The following is a 13,711-nucleotide window of genomic DNA, read 5'->3' on the forward strand; positions in this document are numbered from 1 at the left end:
GTGTGTGTACAGGTGGGCACTAAGAGGGGTTCTTCCTGTCTCTCCGACTAATCAAGTATATGTGCACCTCCTTCATTGCAGTTTAGAACCTGGAGAACAGAAAAGGGACACAGTGTACCCAATACCCACAAAAAGGTTATCTGCTACTTAGAGGGTACGGGCCTTAGATGTGGCTCCCAGTGAGTAACACATGCACCTGGAAGTCAAGTCCAACCTGGTCTGAGTCAGTCAGATACCCAATGCCAAAGTGAGAGGGCACAGAATGAAGGCCAAGTCTACCAGTCACGTGGGTATACCCATTTTATAACTGACTTGTGCTTGCAAGAGTGACTCACAGGCAACCATTTCTATAGGAAGCACCCAGTCCCATAAACGTTTCCTCCTCAGTACATCTGAATCAAACGTGTGTGTGGAGTTCTGGCCATTCTCTAAGCAATAGTCACAGGAGTGTGACTAGAGGCTCTAGGCCAAGCCCCCAGGTTCACTCGTCCTGCACACTGCTGGGTGACCCTCTAAAGGACTGTCTGGAACTCCGTATAACCCACTACTGGTGTAAGCAAATCTAACATTCTATATTTTGTCATCTGGGTCAGGCCGTTAGTGGATATTCTGGATAATGACCAAATGTTATTCTAAGTTATCTTCAGGTCACATTCCCTCCAACTAGATTATACCTAAAGCCCAGTTCTTTCGCATACGATGGCAATTAATATGGGAGCCTGTGATTTTCCTTTCACAGTATTTCAACTTACTAATTATAAAGTAAACCTCTAGTTCTTCCTGAACTCCATTTATGTATTTCCACATGGAATAAATTCTGAGCTTCTGTTGACAGCTAAATCAGTGTCTGCAGTCAGTAGGGTGGGGTGGTACTGCTCTTTAAAATGTTATGTCATGGGGCATCTGGGTGGCTCAGTGGGTTAAGCCTCTGCCTTTCACTCAGGTCATGATCCCAGGGTCCTGGGATCGAGCCCTGCATCGGGCTCTCAGCTCAGCATAGAGCCTGCTTCCCCCTCTCTCTCTGTCTGCCTCTCTGCCTACTTGTGATCCCTCTCTCTCTGTCAAATAAATAAAATCTTAAAAAAAAAAAAGTATTAAAATGTTATGTCATACTTCTTAGGGGACTCTCAGACAGAAAATGTGTTGGTTGCAAATTTGTTCCCTCCCTCCTTTTTGTTCCTGGAATGACTGACTGAAGGATTTCTTCATCATCATCGGTGACTCTCCAATCCCCTTAGAAGGGCTGTTTGAGAAGCAGGAGATAAAGCAGAGATTCTATACAGAAGACAATCCTTCAGTAAGAACTGAACCTTCCTTCAGAGGAAGAAGTGCACTCAGGACCAAAAGTGCTTTCATATGTGACTTGGAACTAGCAATTTGGGAAACTTCATTCACTGATAATGAGGGCGTGCCCTTCTAGGCTGTATTTGGCTTTCTGAGCACAGGTCAAATTATCTGAGTGGTGTGCGAGCATGCCTACTGCCCCGTGGTCTGCTTAGTCTGGTCTCTGCCACGTGTCCTGCGCCGCCACTAGGCAGTCAGGTGCCTGAGGGCACAGGTGCTGAGCTGCCTGCTCAATACACAGGACAGGCCCTGCTGGTGGCAGCCCTGGGCTTCTCAGTGAGGAAAGGGCTGGCCACAGTGGGCAGCAGCTACCTCCTGGAACAACTGGCTGACGGAGGAAAAAAGAGAATATGAAGATGAGATTAATGAGTGAATGAGGATGAAGTTCTTACCCGGTGGTGGGATGCCCGGGAGGCCGGGCACACCTGGCGGAAGATGGTGGGGTGGAGGCCCCCCAGGGTGAAGTGGCTGCATGCTGCCCATGCTAACAAGGCCATCAACTGGGCCCTGCAAAGGTGGAAGGCCTGGCGGATAGCCACCCATCATGCCTTGAAGGACACAACAAATTTCAGACATGCATCATTAACATGCAACATGAGCTAAGTAATAACAACCCCCCCCCCCACATGCACTACCAATGAATAAAGCGCCCTTAGTACTGCATGATATAACAGCAATTAGTGCAATTATTTTGTTGCAATAATGAACAAAATAAAAAGTTACAAATATGAAATCCAAAATCTGTGGATGAATTAGTACTTAGTATATTATTATTTGTAGTTATCTTCCCTGGGATAAATACGCTGCATGTTTTTAGTTAAATAATAATAAAGAGGAGTTCCAGTAAAAGCCTTCCCAAGGTCATGATTATTGCAAGCTGTTCAAACAGAGTGACCAGTTCTGCGACTGCGATTCTAATTGATCAGTAGAAACCCCATCATTCCACTCTGCCCACATTCATATGCCTATCATGGGTACACATGAGGGGAAACTGGAATGGAGGGAAATGAGGCGCACAGCCCTGATCACAAAGCATGGTTCTCCAGCTGAGGGCGGGGTGGGTGGGGTCGAAAGTTTTTCAAGGCTTCCTCCTCCCTTCTAGCCCCACCACTACTGGTAAAAACGGATCATGCTCAGGCTTGAGCTGGGGAACAGAGAAGAGCCGTAACAATGGATGATGTTTCATCTTTAGATCTCAAAACAGGTAAAATAAAGATAAAACCTAAACCCTCCCAAGCCAAACTATAAGCCCAGGTCACTTGGTAGCGGGCACGCAGACCTCAGAAGGAATGGCTGGAGAATCAGGCTCTGTTGGCATGAGAAAATGCAATTGTTACTTCTGTCTCTGAATTCACATAAAGCCCTCACATAAATCTTCAGTTAACAGGGAACATTTTAAATGAGGTACAGAACTTCTGTGAACAGAGGTTTTTATTCCTTTATTTTCAAAGTGCATCCTCACAACACAAAATAGTTTCTTCTGGCTAGGGAAGAGTTTCAAGAAACAAGTATTTTTGGCAAAAGGAGTGAAAGGAAGAAAATAATTTCAAAATGTCAAAAACTCACCTAGCAAAAGACCTTTAAAGCCACACGACATTTTTTTAAGCAAGAAAAACAACTTGACTCTTCTAGGATTTGAAATGATCACAATAAACAGAACATAAGACTCCCCCCAAAATGCAATCACCTTTGGTCACAGCTTCTTGCACAAAGGGAGGCTTGAGGGACTGGTGCCAAAGCTCGTTTTTATAAAATACTCTTTGTAGAGGGACCCTGGGAAACAGTGGAAAACTCCAGATTCTAAGGATTTTACTCTTTGACTTTCCCTCAAGGACTGTTTGAAACTTACTGATTTATAAAAAAGTTTATTTAGTCTTTTGAAGCTGCAAAATTACTGAAAATTCTGAGATTGCTTCAGCCTGCTTCATGAGTCATATCTAAGCTGACTGAAAAACTTAACACAAACCAGTAAAGCGAATTTTAAATAATAATACTTCTATACATGAAACAGGATTGTGAGTTTCATTTTTCTAAAAATTAGAGTTCAGAGAGTAAAAACTACTTTTGTACAGACACTCATCTTAAACATAGGAGATCAAAGCTACCAAACGGCCTTTTAACCACACTACCAGAGACAGCTTTCAGGGACAAGTAGGTGGGAGTTGAAGAATGTTGGGAGGCTTTGCTTTCAATTACAAAAGCCCATCTGAACGCAGCCTTCACAGGCTGTGGTTGAAGAAATTATTAAGAACTGAAAGACATGACACTTGTCTTCATTAAACTGTACTTTGGCACTTATTATCCCAGTCACATGTGTTCAAATGAGCTTTAATGCTTGTAAGCAAAGCTGGTCTCAGACAGCAACAAGGCTAAGACTTAGGCCCTAAGCAATCTGTAAACCCATGAAAAATCACCCTCTCAACTGCGAAGTTCCTGCTGTGGACCAAAGACTATTGCCTGTAGAGACTGCTTGCTTACCCTTTACTCCCATGGCCCGGAATCTGGGCAACACATGCTTAATAATGGAGCAGGGTCTTTCTAGAAGGGGTCCCACCCTCCTCACCCATCAGAGCGCTGTGATGTTATTCCCCAACAGGGAGCTAAAATGCTGCAGCTGCTGTGTTTTAATGTTTTTAGCTGTTTGAATTCATTTTGGTAATGTGTCCCCGGGCTTTTTAGTCAAGGGCACAGTGCTACAAGATCACATATCAAACAGAACAAAACAGGATGTCAAGGAGGGAATTCTAACTTTCAAAGTCCCCATGTTCAAGGCCTGATTTATAAAACCCTCTGGAACCCCATTAACCAAAATGGGCCATGGAATAGAGCAGGCGATTATGAGATTTGTTAGATCAACGTCAGTTACACTGAAAGTACTGAAAAGCCATGATTCAGATGTGCTCTGGCGAGTGCAACTGCTGAGCTCAGCGACAGTGCATTTGAGAACTTGCCATCACAAAAGGCAGGAGCGACAATGGAAAAGTTATCCTATGCTACTCTTCCTTAAAAAGCAAATACAAAAAAAGCAAAAACAAAAACAGCATCCCAATGAGCCTGCCTTGAACAACACTGTCTGGACTCCCTGCGAAAAGAGGTCAGACCGCTTGCTTAAGAAAACACTCAGGTGGTTTGAATGGACCTCACCAGGCTTAGGGAGATCACAAAGGAGAGACCCGAGAAGCGGTCTGCACTGGAGACAGGTCGGACAAGGATATTCAATTCAAGAATAGCCAAATTTGCTATGGCCACCAGAACCAGAGACAACACACACAAGCAAACCACATTCATCATTTTCTTTTCTTTTTTTAAAAATATGTGACTGGGATACTAACAGAAAATGCAGTTTAATGTAATTAAATAGAAAAGCATTACAGAGTGGGCACAATGAATTGAATAAGGACTTTGTATTCCACTTAGCAGTCATGCACATTAGTGACCAAGAAAGGATTTACAATTCATTGTCAAAAATCCTTTTAAATGGCCAGTCTCTTAAGGATGGCTGCAGCAGAACAAGGCAAACTGAATACTGGAATGAGAGGGGAGAATCGACATCACCTGAATGCTAGTTTTGTGTTTTCTCTTGGGAGTCCCTCCAGAACGGAATTCAGGGTCTGTTTATGCTTTCTGCTCTAGCGCTCTACATCAAGAGCAGTCTAGGGTGGGATATGTCGCCAGACCATGCCCACAGCCAGGCTAGAGCTTCTCCCTACCAATCCCCAGGGCTGGGCCCAGGGCCCATTTCTGGGGCAGAGGGGAGGCATTGCCCATATGGGAGAGGCGATATAAGGACGACATGGACGACTTCAAACTTTGACTCTGCCATGAGAAAAGCCTAAAGACTGTGGCCTACTCCTCATTGGAGAAAAAAAAAAATGAAGGAATTTCTTAAAAGTGGAAAAAAATGGTCTTAGCTCCTGTTTTTACCTGCAACAGGTGTCAACTGCTGATTGAGCATCCCCATTGGTGTTGGTGGTGGCACCACCCCCATGAGAGCCCCCACAGGGGTGCCTGCTCGGGGAGAAGCACTCGGCTGCTGTTGCTGTGCTGCTCGCTCTCTCTCCTGCTGCTCAGCAACTTTAGCTGCCCGCTCTGTAAAGGCATTTCAGATTTTCAATTCTGTTTTTAACCCAGGAATTCAAAATACCATCCATTGCATTCAACAGGACTAGTAAAAACACAGGCAACAGTTCTGTCTCAACGGAAGGAACAGTAGATGACTAGTCTCAACACAGGAGGAGTCGGGCCGATTTCACTTGGTAACCTAGAGTCCAGCTTTCCTATCCCATCTTGAGAACTGGTCTGCAAAGATTTCAAGAATGTTAAGACTGCAACACACATTCAGAAAGCACAGGTTTTATTTAAACACGTCAGCAGCGAAACCAACGTGGTTAATCTCACAAGGCACCCTGAAGATGAGAAGCGCTGCCATTATTCTAGTATTAATAGCATTACAAATTATTCATAATTTCAACATGAAGCAATTCCATGGCCCATTATAATTTTTGGCACAATTGTTACTTACACTACTTTCCTGATTCCTTGCACCCAATTTTACTATGATTTGAGGACTCTTGTCATTAGTGTCATGGGGTTTAGCAGCTGAAGAAAATTAACTCTGTAAGGGAAAAGTAGCTTACTGCCTCCTCCACAAGGTTTTAGGGAAAATAAACACTATTTTCTACATCCTAATTAAGCCAAGAGGTCATGTTTAATAAACCCCAAGGGAAAAATACTCCAGGCTACAGTCATTCAAAGCAGGGAATATGTATACACATATGAAGCAATGGACATGTACTGACAGAACCAGGTTTCCTGAAGCTGAGCAGTTCAATAGTGACCATAAATTATCCTAAATCAGCAAAAGTTCCAAGAATTCACTCTTATTTCATCCAAAATGCAAGAGGAGCATTTGCTTGTGCCAGTTCTGGGCTGTGGAACACACCTTGCTACGTCTCTTATGCCTTTGAGCTGTTCTGTCCTGCACCTCCATAGCCAGTAGTCCCCAACAATCACATTCCCAGTCTTTTTAGGAGCTAGCAGCCTGGACCCTTTCTAGAAAACTCTAGAAATGTGTATTCCCCACACACCCACAATACAGGGCTTATACTGCTTCACTACTCATATAAAAGAAAGCCTCCTTATTCCTCACAGGGCAAACTGAGGCTGGGAGACAGGTAGTGACTTGTCCAAGGCTACAGAGAGAACCAGCAACATGTGGTCCTGACTCATGATAGCACATTCCGCTGCCATACATTAACCCTCCAACATGGAACTCAAAAGATACTGCTGGCTGATCGAAGGAGTGGAAAATAGCTTGAGATCCCATGGCTTTAAAGAGAATCAAGAAGCAACAGCTCCAGTCCTCTGTTAGTGTATAAGAATGTGAAAGTCAAGCAAGTCAAAGCTTCCTGGGCTACGACAGAGTTGCCGGATAGGCAAGTCATCACTCACTAACACTGTCCCAGTTTACAGATCCTCTGTACAATGAGCGTGAGGGGACAAAGGCCATCTGAACAACCCATTTCCTTGTGCTAGCAGTAAAAAAAACACTGAATGACCTAGACCCCCACATTAAATTCTAGTATTTTCATTACACAAATGACAGTAAAATGGGAGAGCAAAAAAAAAAGTTGAAAAAAGAAAAATTCAGATACAGGACTGGCTACCTATTGGCTCTTTCCGGGAAGTGCCCAAGGGGCTATGTTGGAAAAGAGAATTGTTAAATGAAGCCAGCCAAACTCCAAACTCTGGGTTTTGAATTCAAAACCAAATTGGGTTTTGGTCACAACAACGAAAGTTCAGATTTTGTTTCAGACAGACACTGCTGAGTCATCACAACTCATCTCACTCGGTTTTCTCTGAATTTCAGACTCCACTTGGATATGGGAGACTTCCCTAGAAGCCATCATTTCTCCCTCTCTCCAGCCCTGCTCCAGTGTTTTCACTTTTACGCCACATCCAGACACATCTGTCTTTCTTGTTCACATTCTAAATAACCAGCCACAGAGTATGGGCTTCATTTGACTTAGACGGGGCTTTACACCCAAGTGAGCTTCATTTCCAATGCTCCTCCAGTGGAGATATCTTTGGTCTTAACTATCATTAAGGTCAGAAATACCAAAGCTCTATAAACTTGGACATTCTTCCCCCCCGTCCCCAAGTCTGAGATTCTTATGGAACTGACTAGGGTTTCTTAAAGAGAATTCTGCAAGTTATTTGTTCTTTATGATATTAAAAGGTATTATATGAATACTTGGTCAAATTTCAGAAAATGCCAGGTGAAAAAAAAACAGGTGTTTACTGTAGGTCTTAAAGACTTTAATGTGGGAATATGCACTGTAAGTTTCCAAGAGTGAAAGTGTCTGGAGTACTTCTCAAACTGGTTTTGCCACAAAGGTTTTTCTGGCTAACATCTTGTAGGATTAGGATTCTGCAGAAAATCTTTGGGGAAGCCTGTCAGATAATTTTATAATTATCAATTGATATAAATGAAAGGAATAAAATCTTTTAAAAAAATTTATTTTTGGAAAGATCATAAACTTTAATAAAGGAGGCAGCCCTAATTAATTTCTTTATGTTTCCTGGAAAATAATGGACTTAGCCAAGAAGAGTTATGGTTGCCCACAGTGGTGAAACACTGAGATAGCTCTAAACTGGCAAAATGAACCATCGCATACAACACCAAATGGAAAAATACAGCTCCAAGGCAAGAGTACTGCCTAAGTTCATTACTCATTTATTAAAGGTATGCCTGACATTAAAAAATGAAAACAAAAAACAAACCCAAAATCTCTCTCAAGAACTTGTCCCTAAAGGCTAAGAACCACCAAATCCTTAAATGATAGCTCATGGCCCAAAATGATTTAATTATAGAGTAAAAGGAAAATGAAGGCGATTGAGCTTTATCAGAGACTTCAAGTGCCTTACAAGTAGCTACGAATGCAGACATAGCACAGGCCAGGACTGGCCTAGGAAACCAAGCGCTTTCAGCCAAGCCTCAGTCTGGAGCTTAAACGTGTGGCTTATCAAGAGCCATAACAGATCCTAATTTTGAAAGCCCCCTTTCAGATGAATTTTAACCAAAATTCTAATTTAACATACTTGTACAATCATTCCCCAGCTCAACACATGTGTGCTTACAGGACTCAATGAAAGAAGAAAACCATGCAATTTTTAATAGCAAAATATTTGAGAAATTTTTCGGGAAAAAGAAACAAAACAAAACAAAACAACACCCCACCAGGATCAAAGGCCAAGTCAGGGTCAGTGCTTGCTCAGTCAGGAGAAGGCTGGCATTTAAACTGCTGGATGGGAGCCATTTCAGACAGTCCCCAACACAAAGTTAATGTGCAAGTAGTAAGAACAAGAGAGTAAAACCTGTCTACGCACGTGCATTCCTGAAAACACCCCCTTGCTTAGAAAAGTGAGATAGTTGCGCCTAGTTTCTATTTACCTTCATATTCTGCTTTCTTGGCTGTCTCAAGGTTTCTCCATTCTGTCCCCACCAGTCGGCTGAGCTCCCCAAAAGAGTAGTCTGGATGCTGGGCCTTAATCACAGCTCTCATCTCACTGCTGAACAGGATGTAGCCACTCATGTTGATTTTCCGTTTGGAGCCTTCCTTCTTTGCACTGCCTTTGGCAGACTTTGGGGTAGACTGTAAGACAGAAAGCTCTTATAGCGCATCAGAACATTGCGTCTGGTTAACTGCTCAAGGTTTCTGGAAGCCAGGAACATGTGATTCAATAGTTACTGTTCTGCAGACATGTTTAACTTAGAGTTGGCCATTTCCTTGGTCTAAAGAGTTCTTCCTTGCCGCTTACCATATAAGAAATAAATGAAAGTTTCACTGAATTCCAGGACTATAATTTGTAATGATGACCTCACAATTATGTCTTGGGAAAATTCTGAATGAGGAAAAAATATGAATAGGGACCACCTCCACCCAGATGAGGGTCTATAGGAGGAGAGAATGGAAAGATATGAGCAGTAAAAGCTAGTGTAACAGGGCGATGCCACTCTTCATTGCTCTCCTTTAACACAGGGCAGGGAGAGCATTCTAACTTAATGTGCCATTAAAAATAGTTATCTGTGGGGGCACCTGGGTGGCTCAGTGGGTTAAGCCTCTGCCTTCAGCCCAGGTCATGATCTCAGGGTCCTGGGATCGAGCCCTGCATCGGGCTCTCTGCTCAGCAGGGAGCCTGTATCCCCCTCTCTCTCTGCCTGCCTCTCAGTCTACTTGTGATCTCTCTCTCTCTCAAATAAATAAAATAAAATAAAAAAAAATAGTTATCTATGCACATTTTAAAAAGACAAGGAATTAAAATTTTTTCTTAGTGGCATCAAGAAAGAAAAAAAATCAGTTCCTTCCTGCAGAATTGCAGGCTGAAGCTCACATATATGGGGGCTAGATGTCTCCTTCCTTTGGCTTGAGCGTGTTATGTGAACCAAAGCTGAGACTAAGACAAGTAACAGGAACTTGTCACCATCACCTGTGGGGGTGTGTAGGGCATGAGATCCAGTTCACTGGCCAGGGGGGTCTGAAGTTGAGGTAGAGAAGGAGGCTCAATGACTTCACTATCCTCTTCTCCCATCTCTTCAATATCATCATCTCCACCTTCTAACTCAGCAAATTTAGCTTCAAGCAGCTGGATCTTCTTTTCCAACAAAGGTGAGGGCTCTTTCTGAGGAACAATTGGTTTTCTAAAAGAAGTGAAATAAAAAATAGTAAATAAATAAATAAAATCCCCAAACACCACTCCAGGATTCATCATAAAGCAACACTTTGGCTTAAGATTTAGAAGACTTCCTGGGGCATCTGGGTGGCTCAGTTGGTTAAGTGTCTGACTCTTGGTTTCAGCTCAGTTCATGGTCTTGGGAGTCATGGGATTGAGCCCTGAGCTGGGCTTTGCACTCAGTGCAGTCTGCTTGTCCCTCTCCTTCTGCTCCCCGCCCCGCTCGCTCTCTCTGATAGGTAAATAACAGAATTAAAAAAAAAAGACTTCTAAGTGTGTAAACCTGGTGATTCACAGACCTGTACCCCTGGGGATAAAAATACATTATATGTTTATAAAAAAATAAGAAATAAAAAAAAATTAAAAAAAAAAAAGACTTCTGCAATCTGCAAGGTATACTCTAAATCAGCAAATGAAAGAACTTAAATGTGTATTTATAGAAGTCACATGTACTCATGGATGTTTGTATTTTAAAGGATAGCACTGAATACCAACAAGAGTACTGGGTCCAAAGTTGGGATCTAGTTGCCCATATAACATAGTGAAAAGAATTTTCATACTGTGGAACTAGGCAATCTTTTAAGAGTCTATAAACCAGATTCAAGGAATTTGCCTCCATATTACAATTACTGGAGTCCATGTCAAGGACAGTTACCACATCTCAGCAGATTAGGCAGATTTTCCTTTAATTTTTAGCTGAATTAATATTTTCTATTTGAAATGTATACTGTTCTAGTTTAAGACCTAAGAAAAACAAAAAACCATTATGGTCTACACAATTTTGATATCAGTTTTCCTATGAAGAGCTAAAGTGCTCTTTTCTCTTTTGTTTTTCAAACCCTACCTGAAGTAATAAATCTCATCATCTACCACTTTAGCAGAGAGTGAAAACCTCTTCAGTCCCTTGAATTTCTTCATCTGTTTGTCACTCTCATTGTAGCGGCTCTCACAAAGCAGAATGTCATTTTCTGGTATTTCAGTTGGTCTGCAGGAGAGGAAGTCCTTGAATGACAACACAGCACACTTTCCTGAAAGACAGATTTGAGAGAAATTAAAGGAGTGAACTGTGGCTATAGCTAACAATTATTTTAAAATTTTTATTATTTTTGAATGAATACATTCACATGATTCAAAAGTCAGATATAAAAGGTATACACATGTGTAAGGATAAGTGTGCAAATCAACAGATTAAAAGTCTAGATATGAATCCATACAACTGGATTTTTACAAGCAATGGGTTATTGACAAGGGTGCCAAGACAATTTGAGGGGAGGAGAAAGAGTCGCTTTAACGGACAGTGCTGGGACAAGTGAATTTCCATATGCAAAAGAATGGAGTTGGACTCCTACCTCACACCATATACAAAAATGTAACTCAAAATGGATCAAAGACCCAAATGTAAGAGCTGTAACTATAAAACCCTTAGAAGAAAACATAGGTATGAATCTTTATGACCTTCTATTAAGCAATGGTTTCACAGATGTGACATCAAAATCATAAGCACTCAAATAAACTGGACTTCATCAAAATGAAAAACTTTTGTGCTTCAAAGCCCACTTTCAAGAAAGTGAAATGGCAACCCACAGAAGAAGTATGTGTAAATCATATTTCTGGTAAAAAAGTCTGGCATCCAGAACATACAAAGAACTCCTATAGCTCAATAATAACCAAACAACCCAATTGTAAAACAGGCAAAGGATCTGAATAGGCATTTCCCCAAAGAAGATATACAAACAGATAATACGCACATCAAAAAAAGCTCAACATCATTAATCATTAGGGAAATGCAAAATGAAACTACAATGAGATACCAGTTGATACCCGTTAGAATGGGTATTACATTAAAAAAATAAACCAGAAATGGGGCACCTGGGTGGCTCAGTTGCTAGGTGTCTGCCTTTGGCTCAGGTCATGATCCTAGGGTCCTGGGATCGAGCCCTGCGTTGGGCTCCCTGCTCAGTAGAGGCCTGCTTCTCCCTCTCCCCTTCTCTCTCTCACTCTCCCTGCTTGTATTCCCTCTCACTCTCTCTCTGCCAAATAAATAAATAAATAAATCTTAAAACAAAACACAACAAAACAAAAAAACAACCAAAACCAAAAATAGTAAGTGTGGACAAGAATGTAGAGAAATTGGAACCTTTGTACATTGCTGGTGGGAATGTAAAATAGTGTAATTGCTATGGAAAACAGCTTGGTAATTTCTCAAAAAGTTAAACAGACGGGTGTCTGGGTGGCTCAGTGGGTTAAAGTCTCTGCCTTTGACTCAGGTCATGATCCCAGGGTCCTGGGATCGAGCCCTGCATTGGGCTCTCTGCTCAGCAGGGAGCCTGCTTCCTCCCCTCTCTCTGCCTGCCTCTCTGCCTACTTGTGATCTCTGTATGTCAAATAAATAAATAAAATCTTAAAAAAAAAGTTAAACAGATTGCTATATAATCTAGAAATTCTATCTCTAGGTAAATATCCAAAAAACTGAAAATACGAACTCAATTAGACATTTGTATACCAATGTTCACAGCAGCATTATTCACAACAGTCAAAAGGCAAAAACCACCCAAATGGCCATCAACAGATGAATAAACAAAATGTTATATATACATATAATGCAATATTACTCAGCTTTAAAAGGGAATAAAATTCTGATACATGCTACACCCTGGATGAACCTTGAGAAGATAATGCTAAGGCGAAATAAGCCAGACACAAAAGGACAACTGTCACATGATTTCACTTAAATGAGCTACCTAGAATAGGCAAAATTCATAGAGACAGAAAGTGGAACAGGTATTACCAGGAGCTGGGAGAAATGGGTAGTCACTGCTTGCTGGGCACAGAAGTTTCTGTCCGAAAGATAAAAATTCTAGAATTGAACAGTGGTGATGGTTGCATAATATTGTCAAGAGACTTAGAATCACTGAACTGTACACTTACAAATGGTTAAAATTCGAGGGCTAGCAGATAGTGGAGGAGTAGGAGACCTAAATTTCATCTGGTCCCAGGAATTCAACTAGATAGTTACCAAAGCATTCCGAACACCTACAAACTCAACAGGAAATAGAGAAGAAAAGAGCAGCAACTCTATGAATAGAAAAGTGACCACTGTCTGGGAGGCAGGACGTTGACAAGTGAATCTGAGGTGATATAAGGGAAGAGAGACTATGGCGCGAGGTTGGGGGGAGCCCCTGTCAGCTGGCTCTCAGCAAGTGAGAGAGTTGCAGAGCATAAAATCAGAACTTTCATTAAGTCTGCTCTGCGGAGGGACAATACTCCAGTGGCCAAGTTGGGGGTAGAGCCCTTGCTGGAACAGTGTGGTCTCAGGTCCTGCGGGGTCACAGAAAGATCAGGGGTGTCTGTGGCAGAGCTGCCAGGTATCAGAGCAAGGAAGCTGGCGGCAGAGATGGAGCCAAGCAGTTGGCTCTCAGCTCGGGGTTACCTTAAACTGTGTTCCAAGGCACAGTTGGGCCACTGCTCTTTGAGCAGGGACTCCACAAGTGGCAGATGCAGGGAGACCCACCTCCTTCCTCCTCCTGGAGGAGCAGTGCGGGACTGCGCAGCAGGAAATCTGCTGGGTTTGGAGACTCCAAAAAGTGCCATGCACCAGAGATAGAAATGCTTAGTCTGGGTGAGCACGGAGTGC

The 13,711-nt window shown here is 42.2% G+C and overlaps 1 protein-coding gene across 14 annotated transcripts in view; it reads right to left on the bottom strand.

The window, feature by feature from the left end:
- The window catches only part of PBRM1 (polybromo 1), a 131,815-nt gene that overhangs the window by 6,295 nt on the left and 111,809 nt on the right, over positions 1-13,711 (bottom strand). For 6 of the 14 annotated variants that reach the window (XM_045991658.1, XM_045991656.1, XM_045991655.1 and 3 more), the window contains 5 exons: positions 10,922-11,105; positions 9,835-10,045; positions 8,798-8,999; positions 5,269-5,433; positions 1,737-1,892 (listed from right to left, as the gene is read on the bottom strand). In XM_045991658.1, the coding sequence (XP_045847614.1) occupies positions 1,737-1,892; positions 5,269-5,433; positions 8,798-8,999; positions 9,835-10,045; positions 10,922-11,105 (918 nt within the window). The remainder of the gene's footprint in view (positions 1-1,736; positions 1,893-5,268; positions 5,434-8,797; positions 9,000-9,834; positions 10,046-10,921; positions 11,106-13,711) is intronic. The other 8 variants (XM_045991665.1, XM_045991666.1, XM_045991669.1 and 5 more) reach the window with 2 other exon arrangements.

Source organism: Meles meles, chromosome 20 (genome assembly GCF_922984935.1).
Source record: "Meles meles chromosome 20, mMelMel3.1 paternal haplotype, whole genome shotgun sequence".
Taxonomy (NCBI): domain Eukaryota; kingdom Metazoa; phylum Chordata; class Mammalia; order Carnivora; family Mustelidae; genus Meles; species Meles meles.